General features: G+C 37.7%; 1 protein-coding gene across 2 annotated transcripts; it reads left to right on the plus strand.

The window, feature by feature from the left end:
• The first annotated feature begins 2,348 nt into the window (after positions 1–2,348).
• On the plus strand, positions 2,349–14,902 carry UFM1 (ubiquitin fold modifier 1). Of its 2 annotated transcripts, none has more exons than XM_065052400.1 (7): positions 2,349–4,896; positions 5,057–5,165; positions 5,247–5,303; positions 5,689–5,746; positions 11,023–11,062; positions 11,488–11,520; positions 13,548–14,902. In XM_065052400.1, exons 1-7 carry the CDS (start codon positions 4,494–4,496, stop codon positions 13,613–13,615), a joined length of 768 nt encoding a protein of 255 aa, XP_064908472.1. In that variant the 5' UTR covers positions 2,349–4,493; the 3' UTR covers positions 13,616–14,902. The 2 variants fall into 2 exon arrangements, with proteins under 2 accessions (XP_064908472.1, XP_005501921.3); XM_005501864.4 differs by having other exon boundaries at positions 4,731–4,896; positions 5,057–5,161.
• Positions 14,903–17,033: the final 2,131 nt, after the last annotated feature.

Here is a 17,033-nt window from a genome sequence, read left to right on the forward strand (position 1 = left end):
CAGTACATAATAGAAAACTTCTTTTGCCTCACATGGGCTGTAGGCTCATGAAAGTGCAAACTGTTTAAAGGAGTTTAAAGTTTTCTCAGTGATAGGTGCCAACAGGCTAGTTTAAACAGGCAAAATTTATGTTGTATGTTAATCCACTATTTCTGTTAAAAAGGTAAAAAAAAAAAAATGGAGAAAACATAGACTCTGTGATCGTTGGGAGGTAAAAAGTCAGGGCAAATGAACTAAAGCAGCAGCTCGTAGCCTCGGAATACAGAAGCTTTGGCAAGAAACGTGCAGGGAGTTTCAGGTTCTGCAGCAAAACCAACCTAGAGATCATGTAGTGCTATTGCTTTCTTTCTGGAGGCCTAAATTTCCAACGGAAACATCCCACCAGACTCTATGTAAGAGAGGCAGCTGACTCCCGTCGACACAGCAGCAGAGCAGGTGCCTTTACCCTCCGAAAAGAGTCACAGAGTCACCATTGATGAACATGAGCGGGATCAGGGGAGGAACCATGCCAAAAGAGAGTTAAGGGGATGTACTGACCAGGGTAGGACCCCAGCCCTCTGACCATATATAGGAAATGGTATCAAGAGGAAGCCTTATCCCATGTTTCCCTACTGACAAAAGAGGAAGATCTTGCTGTCTCTGCTCAGACCTTCCCCTGAGCTGATTCCATGCTCTGACCCAGCAGGGAAACAACTATGTCTTCTGCTGAACTGACTCAAAAGCGGATCCAGTGAGGAACAAAGCCAGAGCAAGGAGCAGCAAGCAGGCAGGAGGCCAGGAACAGAGCGTGGGGCGGCAAAGGGGAGAAAAGCAGGACCTCTTTGTTTTTCATGGGGGATTAGCACTGCCCGATCCATCTGCTGAAACCACAGCCCCACGAAGAGCAGAAGGAACTGGACTGTTGTCCATGTACTCAGTGTGGCAGCGTTTGGAGAAACACTGTGTTTCCTTTGCGTCCCTCCCTCTCCTAACACGTTGCTCAGCAATGCCCATTTGTTTAATTCATTGTTTGCGAGCATAGAAGAGCTTTCCGAGTGCCAAGATTTAATTTTCTGGGTACCTGCTAAAAGGCTTTGGTGCTTTTTCTGCAAAGGTTCTTGGAAGTTAAATGTTCTTTATTCAGTCCAAAATCAATGAGGCTGAAAGTACATTTTGCAGGTGGAGGACATTTTACTGCATTTCTTAAAATTTCAGATTTGATACTTCCATAGACCACTTAGGCCAGATGCCTGTGTGGTGACCTTCCTCCACATGGACACTTTTTTGTAGCATAAAAATGGTGTTCTTCAAATGGTACGTGCACTCATGTTAGAAATACAAATGAAGGTCAAATTTAAGACACACTGTGTGCTTCAGAGGCAAAGGAGAAATTGTCCAAAACCACAAACACTGCAGTTTAATTTTATGGCCAGACTGAGCTGTTGCTGGATGAACAGGAAACTGTGATTCCCAGTTTTGTATTGTGGGGTTGCTCTAACTGCTCACCAATCTATCATATCTAACAGAGATTACAATAAAGGAAAATAGGAAACAGGGAAGAAAAAAACAGGCTAAACAACATTGCTTTAAACACAGTTCTCCAGCATATTTTACTCTTCATCAGCCTTTACTCCTTTGAAATCAGGTAGAAAATACTGCCAGATAACTATTTTCTCCCATGTTGCATATAAGTAAAATAATTATGGTAATTAAGTATGGCAACTCATAAAATGTTTATTAGGGAATTGTATTCAGGCTATAAGTAAGGAAATGCCTCCATGTAGGATGTAGCTGCTTGAGAAACACTTTCATCCACCCTCCATTGTAATTTTACATGTTCCATCTTATTTCAAGAAACAGCTGCACCTTCTAGAGTAATTTTACCACTTGCTATGAAAAGTAATCATCTTGCTCAGGCAGTTAAATATTGATAAGGTAATTGTTTTATACTTTCTAAATACCACTTCTTTCCTTATTGTTCTATTTCCCCTCTCACAAAATTAAACTAAGCACAGCCGGGTAGCTGCCTACATAATAAGGCATGTGGGATGAACAGCTCCTATGCATTTGCTCTGGTTTTGGCTGGGATAGAGTTAATTTTCTTCACAGAAACTTTTATGGGGCTCTGTTTTTGATTTGTGCTGAAAACAAGTGTTGACAATACAGGGATGTTTTAGTTATTGCTGAGTAGCACACAGAGCCAAGGCCTTTTCAGCTCCTCATTCTGCCCCACCAGTGAGTGTGGGCACCAGGCAGTGCAGCACTATTCTCTCTTGCAGTGCTATTTACAACTAGAGGGACTTCCTAGAAATGTCAACGATATTTTAATTGATCTGTCACATCTTAGAATCCAGAGAGATATATTTTTTGTTATTTTCTGGCTTTGTTTTTTTCATTTTCCTGATTTAAAAGCTTTCAGTTGTACTAGTATGCTTACAAATTGCCAAAGATCTCAATTGTTCTAATTGCTCACCTACACAGCTAGAAAAGTCAAACTGATGTCTCATTGCTATCAAACAACATATTTAAGTGTGGGTAAGTAAGAGCTGTAGGGAAGACGAATAAAGAACTCCAGTTTCTTTTCCAGTTTCGCGGGGAAAGGAAGGCAGGCTTTGTTGGGAATGAACCAGTTTTTCTGGAGTTGATGAGAATGTTGTTGGGAATAAACCCATTAGATACAGTCACCTCCAATCCATCCCTGGCTTGTTTGCAGGTGGGATACGAAGTCCCATCAACTCTTGCTGCTGAAAGAGAAAAATCATACACATTCTCCTTCCTTGATACATTGTAAATTCTCAGAAAACAAACAAACAAACAAACAAACAAAACCCACCAACCCTGTCAGCTTTCAAAAAATGCTTAGATAGCATAGTCAAATTATTCATTTCCAGCATTGGAGAAGTCTTATGTTTATGAAATCACTTGCACACCTGAATCTGCATTCAAAGATCCTGCCCCTGATGCTACTAGCAAATGAGAATACTATCACACCCTTGATTCTGTTCATGATACAGCTCCACAGCATCCTAAGCTGACCTAAGGTGCAGTGCAATATTGCTGCCAGCCAGATGTGCTTCCTTGTGTCCTTCTTTGTTGCTGGTTCAGGAAGCCAACCAGATGAAAACCACTTAAAGGGAAAATTTCAGATTCTTTTGCCAGACCAGTTCCCTGAACTGACTCTCTACCTGATCACAACTGTTGGTTCCTCTGCCTGGCAGAGAACAAGACCACATGGCCAGAACACTGGACTACCCCAATCTGCATTTAGACTGTTCTTAGCAGCATTATATCATATATATGCTCAATCCAGGTTCGATCAAGTAAATCTGCATACTAAAACCAGTCCAGCTTCAAAGGCACGAAGATTTTGATAAACTTATTTCCTCAGAGGGGAAGTCGCTACAATGAAAGGCAAGAAATAAAGTTCTAAAAGGATCAGTCTTTTATTTAGATGTACATTAATGACCTTAGCACAGAAAACAGCAATACATTAATGAAAGCTGCAGATGAAAGAGACTTGTATAAATCAAAAACATACCATCATACAAAAGTAATTTTGAAGAAGGCAAGAATAAATATAGGATGACATTTAGCTACACAAAATGCAAGGTTACATGCTCAGAGATGACTATTAATTATTTATAACATAAGGTGTGATCCCTTAGAAGCAGGGGATGAAAAAGCCATGAGGTCAGTAATGGACTACAAAATGACCACAAGCCACCAACAGGATACAGTTGTGAAAGACAGATTCAGTAACATAATGGTAAAAGCAGGAGGTACAAGTAAACATTAATGCTATTCTACAAGCTGCTAGTCAATTTCTCCTCCTTGTTCTTTTTTGAATTTTTTAAAGTTTTGTCTGTGTTCAAATAAGAGCAACACCAAGGTGAAACGCTGAATTTCATGGCTTGGCACTGAGCCAGTCATTAGGAAAAAAAAAAGTGACCCCAATTTGTCCACTGCCTTTTGATGCCATTTCTTCTACCGTAACTGCAATGAGTCCCCAGTTAAAGTGAACACAACAATGTGCTTTGCCATGACCAGTCTGGCAAGCAGTGTGTGGTAACAAGCACCTCAGTCCCTAGTGAAAGCTGTTCTTCCTGCAGGTGGTAGAGATTGGAGAAAATACAGGAGTAATACTGACATACCCGGAGTAGGAAACAAGGTCATCACCTGCACTAACAGATGAACAAGCATTAAAGAGAAAATTACTTCGTACTGCCATGCAATCTTGTTTAGCTTTCCAAAGAAATCGGTTTGCCAAAAGTCACAGATGAACTGCGAACTACTACTTTTTTCTGTCAGAAAAGCATCCATCACTAACTAAACCAAACTCCAACCTCCACCTCCTTCACAGCAAGGAAGATGTGAACGATTTTTAAATATTAAGGGGGTGGGAATCAGTGTGTTTTTGCATCCATCATTCCCTGCATAAATTCAACGAGCACTTGCGAACATTTTGGTTTAAGAGAGACATATGGACTTGAAACCTCAGATAACCAAATCTAACGATGAACGACTCTCCTCCAAAATACAGATATATAAATATACATACACCCGCAGTCATATATAAGCACACATATAAATCCAGCAGTCCCTTGTTAGCATTTGTTCAGAAAAAGGGGGACTCATCTTTGTTTAACGGCCCCACAGCTCCGAGCCCGCCGGCCCAGAGCGAGGAGCGCAGGCCTCCAGCCGCCACGTCCCTCAGCCGTGCCGGCCCAAGGCACGCCGCCTGCCACGCCCTCGGCCCCTGCCAAGCCCTCGGTTCCGTCCTGCCCAGCCCAGCCCAGCCCGGCCCGGCCCGGCCCCGCTCCCTCCGTGTCTCCTCTGGGGCCACCCGGACGTCACTCCATGACGCCTACGGAAGCACCGCGGTCCCAACGCCGGGGTCCTTCCTCCAGCGCGGAACAGGTATAGCCACTGCCTCATTAGAAATCTTCACCGCTGTTCTCCGCTGCACCTCATCCACCGCTCATCCCCTCTCCTCTGCCCGCCAGTAGCGCTCTGAGACAGAAAACCCTCTATCCCTTCCCCGTAGGGGTAGGCATGGCATGTTAATTTTCCTTTACAGTCAGGCGCGATCCAGGCAACTCAGGATGCGGACAGGGCAGCGAAGGCCCCCTGAGCCGGTGGTTGACGTGTCGGTGGGAGCGGCGGCGGCGCCCGGGAGCATCATGTAAGTGAGTGAGGGAGCGACCCCGCGCCCCGCTGTACCACTGTCCCGAAACCCTGACCCGCTGCTTTCTGTTCGCTCTCCGCAGGTCGAAAGTCACCTTTAAAGTGACGCTCACCTCGGACCCGCGGCTGCCCTACAAAGTGTGAGTGTGTGGCGGGCCGGGGCTGCCGGGCGGGCGCTGCGGGGCCGCTGCGTGACGCGGGGAGGCCGCGCAAACACCCGCGTTTGCGGAGCTGGCACGGTCGTCCCGGGCAGGGCGTTCGCACGAGCGGAAAAGCCGTTTTTCTCCCTCGGTGTGAACCGACAGGCGGTTTTCTGCCGTTAACTCACCCCTCTGGGCTTTTCTGCTTCATCCTGCTGCCATACCTTGTTTAGGGCTTGATCCAGACCTTGAATAGTACATGCACACCTCTGGCAAGAGCATTGCCATTGGTAGAAGTGAAGTTTTATCTAGTAATTTAACAGCAAATAAAGTTGCTTTTCAGTTTGCCGTAACAGCTACGTATTTGCTTACATTGTAATTTCAGGTTAAGTGTGCCTGAAGGTACACCTTTCACAGCTGTCTTGAAATTCGCTGCAGAAGAAGTAAGTAGAAAGTGATGATGTCGGTTTTTAACTTTTGAACAGTCCTGAAAGCAAAAGCCTTTTAATTGTAAAATACAATGGTTAATTCAGCACAGTGAATGCTCTTGTTAGATATAAGTGGACACAAGCTTTACTGGTGTCAGTGGAGGCCTACCCAAACTTTCAGAATCCCAAACTTAGCAATTCTTCCACAATTCACACATCAACAACACACGTTGACACGCTTCCTGTTCTTTGCAGTTGAGTTAAGCCATTTTACATCAGCAACAAAAATTTGATAGGGAACATGATTATCTGGTGCTGCAAGTAAATATCTAGTATTTTTAATTGCTTATGTAGAATATCCAGAAAATTCTTTGGAATTATTCATGAAAGTATTAAATTCTTCTCATATTCAGTTCCAGTAAACTCTGGCTTTGGAAGAACTTTAATTTTTGATTATAAGGGATATTGAGATTAGGGGTATGGACTAGGTTCGTAAAACAGACTGAAGTGGATAAGACTTGGATAATGCGTTCTTTGGTTTCTTAGTGTTTGTTCTTTCACACGGAATCCAAAACCAGGAGGTTTCTAGTGTATTGGAAGAGGTGCATCCTGTTTGTTTCAGATTAAACATTCAGATATTAAGAGATGTTCATTATGGTGTAAACAGTAGGATAAAGTACTCAAAAGGTGATGGTGTTTTTCATGTAGTCAGCAAACAGATCCATCTGAGAACCTGTTCTGGCAGTTTGCCTTCTGTCCTTTTAGAAAAACTTGGGATATTTTGTTTTACTGAAAATTTCAATTTTTTCAAGCATAGGAATAGCAATAAAATAAATAATAAGGAAGGGTTGTGGACTATGTGTCTTGAGTCTCCTTATGTTGTTAGTGTTATACCACTATGTGACAGAAGTTCTTAGCAGAAATGCAGCTTGGGGGGAAGGTTGTGGATTGTTTGTTGTAACTTGACTTTAACTTTGCTTGAACGGAATGATATACAGAATAATAAATGCTGTTAAAGATCTTTACTGATTTAGTTGCCTTTATTTTTTTTTTTTTTTACTGTGTTGTTTTTGGTTTTTTTTCTCAATTATTTTAATCAGCACTAATGCAGCTGGGCCCACACAATCCCTACATAGACACCTAGACTGAAAAGTCTAGTATGAAGGACAAGGAAAGATTGGAATGAAACTGAGTTCTTGGAAACACCAGGACTGAGGGGCCACTTCTGATGGGAGGGTTGCCATCCAACCTGTTAACTTTACCTACTCATAGAACCACAGAGTTAGTTGGTGACAGCGTTGTCTGTGAAACTGATTTAGAGAAGAATTAATTACTTAAATATTCACATTTAGCAAACCATTATTGTAGTTGTTGTATTTTGAGCATCTTGTGGGAGTTTTGTGTTGACCTCAGACCACACTGGATCAGCAGTGAAGCTTTTTATATCTCTGAGACCAGGCAGAACTACATGCTTTGTAAACAGAGAGCAAAAGACTTACCCCAGGAAGGAAGATCTTTTGATCCTTTGTGAACTGGCGTTGAAAAGAATGAGAAGGAATTTTTCTCTAATATTTATATTTTTTGTTCCTTGAACTGCATAATTTATGCATTAAATTGCATTAATTTATGCTGTGTGTTGTGATTCAGATACTAGTTTCACAGTGCCTTGTAAAAAACATATAAGGAAAAGATTGAACTGTAGCTGTGGATTTTGGACGAAGTCATTCGTTGGTCTCCAGGGGAAGTGCATTGTCCTCTCAGTGATTAAAGCTCTTGGCACAGGGAAGGGTTTAAGTTTCGGCTATTTAGCCTTAGTAAGCTTCTACTAAGTAATTGTTCAGAGTCTTAAAATTTGTGTAAATCATAACCAGGATTCCCCTGGAACAACAGAACTGTAGCCCTGTAGCCATGATATAGAATGGTCATCTTATACATCAAGTTTCATTCACAGTGCTTTGTCAAAGGTTACAATTTTCCAAGTAAAATTTTCTGAATTACTTTCACTGGAAAAAACAATGTCTTCCTTTTTTTTTTTTTTTCTTCCCCCCTTCCCTTGGAAATAACTGAAATACATAGCAAATTTTTTTCCCATAATCTCTAGCACACCAAATAATGTGTGAAAATTCTTTATATACAGTTAATGGTTGACAGAGCTGGAAGTAAAAGAAAACTGGATCATTAAATGGGGAGATCTCAAGAAGTCTCAATCATTTGTAGCAGTCTCAGCCCTTTCCAATATATACATTTGGCGGTGATAATTTGGCCAATACAAATTTATCTCCTTATTCTCTTTCTTCTGTTTATCTTACAGATAATATATATATAAAAAAGTAAATTTAAATGTAGAGTGTTAGAAACTGCTGTCTTCAGTTTTTATCTATTTATAGTTCTTCCCTCAGTCATCATAGTTTATTTTAACAGTGTTAATGTTCTCATTTACAATGTGTGGTATCTATTGTTTTTTCCCTTCATCTGTTAGAGCTACTTGGTACATATCTCAGATGTATGTTTGTACAATACTTACAAAAAATCTCTTACATTTGTAGATGTAGTACTAAAATAGTAATCCATTTCCATTAAATAAAGTTAATTTGTATTATTTCATAAACATGTATATTTTGAAACTATTGTTTTGTTATTCTAATGTTAGTCTTGATAGATACTATGGTTTAATGCACTTGTCTGCTCTTCATTGCACAAAAAGGAGATGAACTTTTTACTGTAGAGGATTTTTGTCATTGTAAAAAGTGAGAAAGGGATATGATTGTTGGTTTGTGATTGTCATTGTTTCCTTATTGTTTGACTGTAGAAATTGACAAGTGTATTTCCCAACATTAGAGAAAATAAGTTGTATGGCAGTCTCAGTTATCAATTTATAAGGTTTTTAAAGCAAGCAATCTCTTTCTTTAAGTTGTGTGAGTTTGGGGCTGGATGTTACCCAGTTGTATTTCAAAGCAAGTTAGGCATTATCTACTGAATACTGAACTTCTTTGCTGCTTGAGTGTCCGTTTGACTTTGTATCACAGAAAGCTTGTATATTTTCAGAATGGAAAACATGCTCAGCAGCCACAGGAAGGATTTTTCATTTAAGTAGTGAACCATACTGTACCAAATGTGTGTAATTATTTCCAATGGTAGTTTCCCTTTCTGTCTTATGCTATTACTGTTTGGCCTAGTATTTTGAACTAACATAACAAATTGTTTTATTTTCTTCTAACACAATATGAAGCAATTATAGAATCTTCACTGACTGGTTGCCACGCAGTTCTCATGTGCACCTAGAGTATAGGCATCAGATTGATTCTCCTACTGAAAAGCAAAATGGCAGAAAAAGAGCAGATGCATCCATCATCCTTTGCATGATCCATTCCTTTTGTGCCTTGTTGTGTGTCAGAAAACACAGAAGAAATGAGAAGAGGCACTTAACATTGTAGAAGTTAAATTTTTGAATTTTTTAAGAGGATTTAGGATGAAAGATCCATGGTATCACTTAGTTACAATAGAAACCTGCTTGTTGAAAAATAAGTTAAACATATATTTCCTGCTTGTTCAGCGGTTTTTGTTTGTTTGTTTTATTCCTTTACATTTTGAATTGGAGGTGGACTCATTTCAGGAGGCAGGATGTCATATGATAGACATTAATCCTACTGTTTCATCTACCTTTCAAATTCATTTTCTCCTATTATGTAGGAAAAAAAAATACAAAACTCAAACCCATTAAAAGATTTCTCCTTAAATGGCTAAATCAAGATTCTCGAAGTCAGTGAACTTGAGAATAAAGGCTTGCTTTCTTCAGCACATATGTATATATTATGTGTTTTGAGATGACATTGTTTTTTACATTCTTACTGTTACATATGTAGCTGATATCAACTTCATTATTCAAGACTTGCTCTGAAGGCAAATTGTTACTTTCTTGATGGCTTTTCTACAATAACACTAGTATGTAACTTATCTTTCGCAGAAATTACTGTTTTCATGTCACCCTGCAAAATGAGGAGGTGACATGATTTACCTGCTATGGATAAAATGCCAAGAGAGAATTAAAAAAAAAAAAAAATCTGCTAATTTTGTGTGTCAGGAGATAAAAAGATTTTTTTTTTCAGTATATTATTAATAAAGTACTGTATTCAAGCTTGATTTCTGTGAGCTCTAGCTGTTTAATGCATAGAGTTTCTGCAAATCAGAGCTGGAAATCTTAACTTGAGCAATCAGAAAATGAGGAAAGTGCAACTCGTGAATGGCATTGAGAGGCACAGCTGAAGTGACTTGTTCAGCAGATGGGACTTCTTCCAGGGAAGCTCTCCTGTTAGTGTTCATAGCTACCTGCCCTTTTTATTGTGTAATACGGAGAGGAGGATGAAGTGCTTTGGGAAGAGGTTTCACTGATACTTGGTGCTTGCAGAGATACCAGTCTTTTGCCTTGTAGATTGTTTATTAAGCTAAGCTAAAGTCCAAGGAGCAACCTTTGGTCCATAGACCAACCAAGTAGCACTTGTTGGCTTATACTCACCCTGCCTTTTCTGTCCTGTCTGATCCAACAACATTACACAGTGCAGGATTTTTCTCTGACCCTGCCTGAATCCCTCTGGTGTTGAGAAATAATGATTTTTGGCTTCCGCATCTCAGCTCAGATCTTCTGAAATACTTTGAAGCCTGTATGTAGTGCAACTCCACCTGAGTAGAGCTTTTCCTATTGTAAAACTGACCTCGTATGAAGTGCATGGAGGTGGGTAGACATGGTGGTGATGGAGGGTACGAAGCCCAGTTAGGGGAAGGAGCCAGAGCTGCTGTGGTGCTGTTAGTGCTTTTTTTCTGTGAGCGACTCCTGGAGGGAACTCTTGGAGCAGAGCGGTTGCAGAGCTCCCAATTGAACCAGGGAGAAAGTTAAGAAATTGGTCAAAATTAACCAAGATTAGCTCAAGCTAATTCTTGTTTAACTCCTGTTAGACATAACAGATATGCTTCTTATAAGTTCATGTCCAAATATGTTTTCAGTATTCCTTTATTTAGTATAAAAAGAAATATTTCTTAACTTTGCAGATGCTTAACTTACATTTTTCCAATGCATAATAATAATTGGATTTACTGAGTTATTTAGTACTGCAAATTTTGCATTCTGTATTGAGGCGTCTGATCAACTATGACTTTAAACCTTTATTTTGCTATATCTATAAATAATTTCTCATAATTTTTCATACATAAAACAGCTAAAATTATAATTGCTTTGAATATTCCTCATATATTTTCTGCTTTAACTATGTCTCTTACATTATTTTGTCCTACTTTAGTTCAAAGTTCCTGCCGCAACAAGTGCCATTATAACAAATGGTAAGAATATAGCCTGGTTTTATTTATTTATTTATTTATTTATTGTGTTGTAGTTTCAGTGACGGGGTATTGATAAAAGGAAAAATGTCTTTCACAAACTCTACAGGGTGCAGACTGAATTTAATAGTATTGCAGCATTATTTGAATTGCTCATGCATGGGATGAAGATATTAAACCACTAATATTATTAATTTGTTTTTGTCCAAATATATAGCTTGGATTTTCTGTGCTAAAGCTTTCTTGTTAGTTCTGTGATAAGACTATTTTTGCTTGCAAGAAATAACTGCATGAGGACCTGATGTAATAATTATATCTTGTTGGTATATTTTTGAGATGTAAATTACTGCAGTAAATTGTAATATGTCTGTTTCATATTTCCCTCTATTTTCTTTTTTTTTTTTTTTTTTTTCCTTTTTTTTTGCTAGATGGTATAGGAATAAACCCTGCACAGACAGCAGGTAAGTTACTATTTATGAAGGCCAGTATTAAAAAACTCATTTATTTTTCTTTAAAACTAATACATAGCACTTGGGGTTGATTTATATTTTAAGTTTTGATTTTTTAAATGGGAGAAGCATTTCCCAGTAGTTGAAAACTACAGTCAGTGTAGTGTGTAAAAGGTTAAATCCACAGCGTTGGTTTATTTAGGTCTGTGAAAAAATGAGGCGCTTCTAATCTTCAGAGCTCAGCTATTTATTGTGCTGTTTAAAAGAGCAATACTGTATTACATGTTACTGAAATAACAAGTAATAGCTATATTTTTCCCCATTATACCTAGTTCAGTAGTATTTGCTATTTTAGTAGCACTTCTCATAAGATATGTTTAAAAAATAATACTCCATTTTAGAGCAGGATTTCTAGGTGCTTTTCAAAGCATGTTTTCAAGAAGAGAGGTTCTTCTTGCCAGTAGCCTTCTAGTTCTCATCAAGGGATTGAACAGTTACTTTATTCTTCAAAAACTTTCCAAAATAATCATGGTCTAGGAATAAAGTCTTAGTAATCCTTGGGGACTTCAGAGTTTTTGTACTGTTCCACTATTTCCTCACCTTTCTGACTAAATGTACTGCTCAAGTATGACTTTCTCCCTACATGATTCTGTGGAGCAGAGAAAATGAAAGCTGAGAAAGCTTGGCTTAGCACTTAATTCCTGTATTGATTTCAGTTTTAAATCCTCAGTAGTTCAGTGAATAGTATGCCATAACTTTAATAAAACCACTGTGATATTAATGATGGAAACAGACTGAGAGGTGGGGCAAACTGTCTGCATGAGATGCAGCTTTGGCCTGTTTTAAAATTTTAGACCTTTATGATGGTCATTGCAATAAAGATTAAATCTAGATTAGTAAACTTGGTCCTCTGGTTTGCTGATGTAACAGATTTGTGTTCAGTGGGTTTTATGGATCTCTTCAGTATGTTCCCTTGGCAGATGTGTAAAAACAGAACATACTCTGATAAGACATTCTTTTGAGCTGATTTTCTAATACTCATTATGTTGAATAAGTAAAACAGCTTCTATCCTGATCCTTCTGCTGGTAAAATAAAGTTTGAAAAAGGTTAGCTTTGTTCCAATATGTTAATAACTTGAACAAATGTTAAGTATTTAATCTTTTTGTTAGACCACTTACATCCCTGAAATGGGATTCTTGGGAAAGAAATACAATTATTCTGGTTTTACAAGTCAACACAAAGATGAATAAGAATATATTCAGAATATATATATTAATATATAAGAATATATATATTAAAATCTGATGTTGTAGAACTACATATAATCTGTTTCATGCAGTAGCAGTGTGAAATTTAAAAAAAAAGTTCCATATAGCAAGTAAATAACACATCACTTTTAGCAATGCGATTTCATTTTCAAATGTTACATTTAACAGTAGAAAATAGGAACCTGAATGATAATCATGAATACATGCAGAAAATATTCTAGACATCTAAGTATTAGGAACTTTTAATTTTCATACTATGTCCTCTTGAAAAGACTATAATGATTAAAACTCTACAGTAATAATTATAAAGTTCAAGATTTTTTTATTCTAAAATGAAGCTGACTCATTCTTGGATAAATACTGAAGCAAGGAGAAAATTAAAAATAAGTATATGCATGAATGACCTCACGATAAAAAAAATAATTATGGATAAGTAAAACTGCATTTCCTGGTCTTTAAATTACTATGGCATATAATTGAAATCAGACATTCAATTATGGATCTGCAAAGTTTGAAAGGCCATAGCTTTCAAGGGTTATTAGATGACTTTGGGTCTGGTATTTTTATTTAAAAATAAGAGTTCTTTGGAGTAAGAGGGATAAGATGAAATTGCATGGAAATATAAAAAATATGTTTCTGGTATATTAGAGGAATTACTACAAAAATGTTAAACACTGACTTAATATTGTTATCCTTTAAATGCGTATGCTTGTTTAGGTAATTTTTTTTTGGTTAGTTGGTAACACATTCTGTTTTGTTTGTTTGTTTAGGAAACGTATTTCTAAAGCATGGTTCAGATCTACGACTTATTCCCAGAGATCGAGTTGGGAGTTCTTAACATCTCCTGAAAGCTTTGAAATAGGTGACATTGCCATTCAGCAAAGATCTATTTATTTTGGAATTCCAAAATGCAACTAATGAATCGGCCTTTTTTAAAGCTAGCAAAAATGACTTCCCAGGATTTGATTTTGATATTCTTTTTTGGAACAGAGATAAGGTTGGATTTTCGTGTTAAAATATATTAACTCATGCACTGATTCTTCACTGACTGGTAGAAGAATGGGCTGATTGCATGTTATGTTCCTGAAAGAAAGATGGACTTCTCTATGGGTGTTACTGACACCACAAGGGTAAACACACAGCCATGATCAGTAGTTATTTAAAATATTGGATATTACAGAGCCTACTTTGTGGAAGGGGGAACTGTGTTACAATTTTGCTACCAAGAAATTGTTCCTACTGAGTGCTATTTTTTTTTCTTTTCCCTTTCCTTTTTCTTAAAACTTACTTCCGTGTTTAGGGGAACGGTTTTCACATGTTTCAAGTATTAAGTTCAAATAGAAGCGAAATTTCAGGGGTTTATTACTCAATAACTGCCAAATATTCCAAAGTAATTGTAAGATTTAATTGCTGCAATTATTTTAAATAAAGGAGAAAACAGAGGTTTCTTTGTGTTAAAACATAATTTGCCATACTATGAAGTTAAATTAAATGCAGTTTCAGAATATGTATGAGACCTCACATGAAGTGCCATCAATTGAGAAGGATTGCAGCGTAATGTGTAGGTACTGATCAAATATATCATTCCTTTTTCAGTAAACTAATGTTGGTTGTTTTTAAATGTCTTGTTTTGTTACTGTGTGTTACATGGGAAACAGTATAGAATTCACTGAAACGTTTGTGTTGAGAATATATGCTTTTTGTTCATAAAATGCCATGGGTAAACTATCAGTTGTTTATTTTAATTAAAGAAATTGCTGCTTTTCTTGAACTGGTAATCTACTTTGTGACTTAATCTATTTGGCAAAATCTTACCCTCTTGCATTTTTTTTCTGTCCTACTGAGTTTAACAGAAGGAATAATGGGCAATGTAGTGCTTGGTTAAATTAGTATTGTCACAAATGCAACTGTCCTGTGCAATAATTGTGCTCTAGAAAGATGTTCAGATAATGTATCAGATAGTGCAGAAGTACAAAATGCCTGTCTGAGTGGGTATAAATCAAGCGTATAGAGGAAAACTCTTCGGAAAGTGGTATATAACTATAAATATTTTCCAACTCTAAGGCGAATTGTAAAATTCTGGATTTTCCTTTATTTCAATAAAGTTATGTCATAAAGGTACAAACTTTGTTCCTCTCATTTTCTTAGTTTCATTTTGACAATCATTAAAACCTCTGCTCTTTGAATCTCTAATCAATATGCTTCGAGATTCATTTCAAGCCAAAAGATTCTTATTATGCAGAAGTCTACAGAACACTCCCCTTAACGGGCAGCGTTTAGTTTCTTTTAATCTAATGCTACAAAATAATTAGGATGAGACGCATTAATTACTTGTGACTTTTGTCTGTGAATTTCTTGGATGAATACCTGAAAAACCACCTGATACTGGAATATGACAAACAGGAACCTTTGTTTTTTTCCCATGTAAAGGTGCAATGTAGTTTTTGCAAGGCCATCATGGTTAAATGCGTTTTGAAACTAAGATGTTTCGATGTTTGTATAAAGGATCATTATGTAAAAATAATTTCAGATGATGCCTAACATTATACTACGTTCCATATTCATTACACCTTTGTCTCAGTATGGTTTCTAAAATCTGAAAGTAGCCTCTCCGTTTGGCAAAAAGGCTTGATTTCATTGATAGAATGTACTTAAAAGACGTTTGCAAGTAGATTTGAGGTTTACAAGTTCATTTTGTTATGCACAAGTCATGTTTGATGTTGTATAGGATGGAGGGCTTGGGAGTTGTCATAAGACTGTGAAAAGTGCTGTACTGTCAGACTTGTTTTGGTTTGTCTAACCATACTTTAAAGCTTACTTTGGAAATCAACTCTACGTGGAATTTGTATTGTCTTTGGCTCTGGTTATAACTTGTGAAATTAAAGACTATCGCTGTTTGTGATTAACTTTGTCACGCCTTTGCTGAAGTCAATTTAAAGGATCTTTTTTTCTTTTTTTTTTTTTACTTTTGTAAAAGGATGTTACAGAGATATTCTCTGAAGAGAAATTTTGACAGACTCATAAATGTGAAAAGTTCCACCAAAACATTAAAAAAACTAAGCATGTCAAGGTTTAATTGTAAGGTGACAACCATGGCAGATGCTCTCTGTTAATACCCCCATCCACCCTCTCCACATAGGAAAAAGTGATAGAAGGATATGGAAGAGAGTCTTACAGTTGGAACAGGTTTTAAAGGCTTTACTAATGCTACTAATAAATAGAGAAAATGATACAAAATATACAAACCCAATCTTGATTTTCCTGGGGCGGCAGCCTTGGTTGCCCCTTTGCCCCCTTGGTGGAGTTGGTGTTACTCCAGTGGCTGCAGGGCAGGCACCCGGAAGTCCTGGGTGGGACTTCACAGCAAATTGGAACTGGATTCAGGGATGCAGGGACTGGAACCAGCCCTGGGATTTGCAGGCACAACTGACAGGATCCTCTTCAGATGCCAGCCATGGTCAGAGAGTGAGACCCTCATAATCTCCCACTTTATATAGTATGACATGGATGGGATGGAACACTCGGTCAGATTTAGTCGCCTGTTCTGTCCTTGCAAATACACCCCTCTCAATTACGGGATGTTGTCAGAATTCTTAGTTACTATAGAAATAAATTTAAACATGAGCTTCTTCTGCATTCCATGGGTCACTCTTATCAGTTCTGGAGCACAGTGTCCGAAAAACTTGTAGCTAAGTTCAGAAAAGTTCAGTTACTTAGAAGGTACTTAGAATAACTTAGCTGAAAGGAAAATTCACTAAAAGAGAACTGGTGTTGTTTTTAACAAAATCAGGACAAAACATTATTTTGGTTTATAAAATATTATAGAATTCTTATTTTTCTCAAATCTATTATTTGATAGAATTTGAAGATATTGTGGAAATTCTTCAGAGGGAAGCAGATGATCTGATGAAGTATAAAAGAAATGGAAGACTTAGAACTATTATCAGGGCCATTTGCTGTCAATAAGATGGCATTCTTCCTTGTCTTCCCAAGTCACAAAATACAAATTTATTCTGTGCTTGTGATTAAAAATTTTCCTCTTGTTGCTACTAAATAATAACTATAAAAATAATTGACAGTAGGTCTCAAAAGTTGAGAATTTTTCTTGTGTTCCGATTGATGGTGAAAACCCACCTCTTGCTGCTGCTCCAGTGATATGATGAGCAGTTGGAATGAGAGAAGGGGCTGTGCCAGTATGACTGCAGAATGCCCCTGGGTTCTGAAGGTGCTGTGGGCACAGCAGTGCTTTCTGTGGC

Source organism: Columba livia, chromosome 1, assembly GCF_036013475.1.
Source record: "Columba livia isolate bColLiv1 breed racing homer chromosome 1, bColLiv1.pat.W.v2, whole genome shotgun sequence".
In the NCBI taxonomy this organism is placed as follows: domain Eukaryota; kingdom Metazoa; phylum Chordata; class Aves; order Columbiformes; family Columbidae; genus Columba; species Columba livia.

Coding starts and splice junctions, on each gene's coding strand:
- UFM1 (XM_065052400.1), top strand. CDS start 4,494: ATGAACGACTCTCCTCCAAAATACAGATATATAAATATACATACACCC. Junction 5,166..5,246: donor CGCCCGGGAGCATCATGTAA/GTGAGTGAGGGA, acceptor CGCTCTCCGCAG/GTCGAAAGTCACCTTTAAAG. Junction 11,063..11,487: donor AAGTGCCATTATAACAAATG/GTAAGAATATAG, acceptor TTTTTTTGCTAG/ATGGTATAGGAATAAACCCT.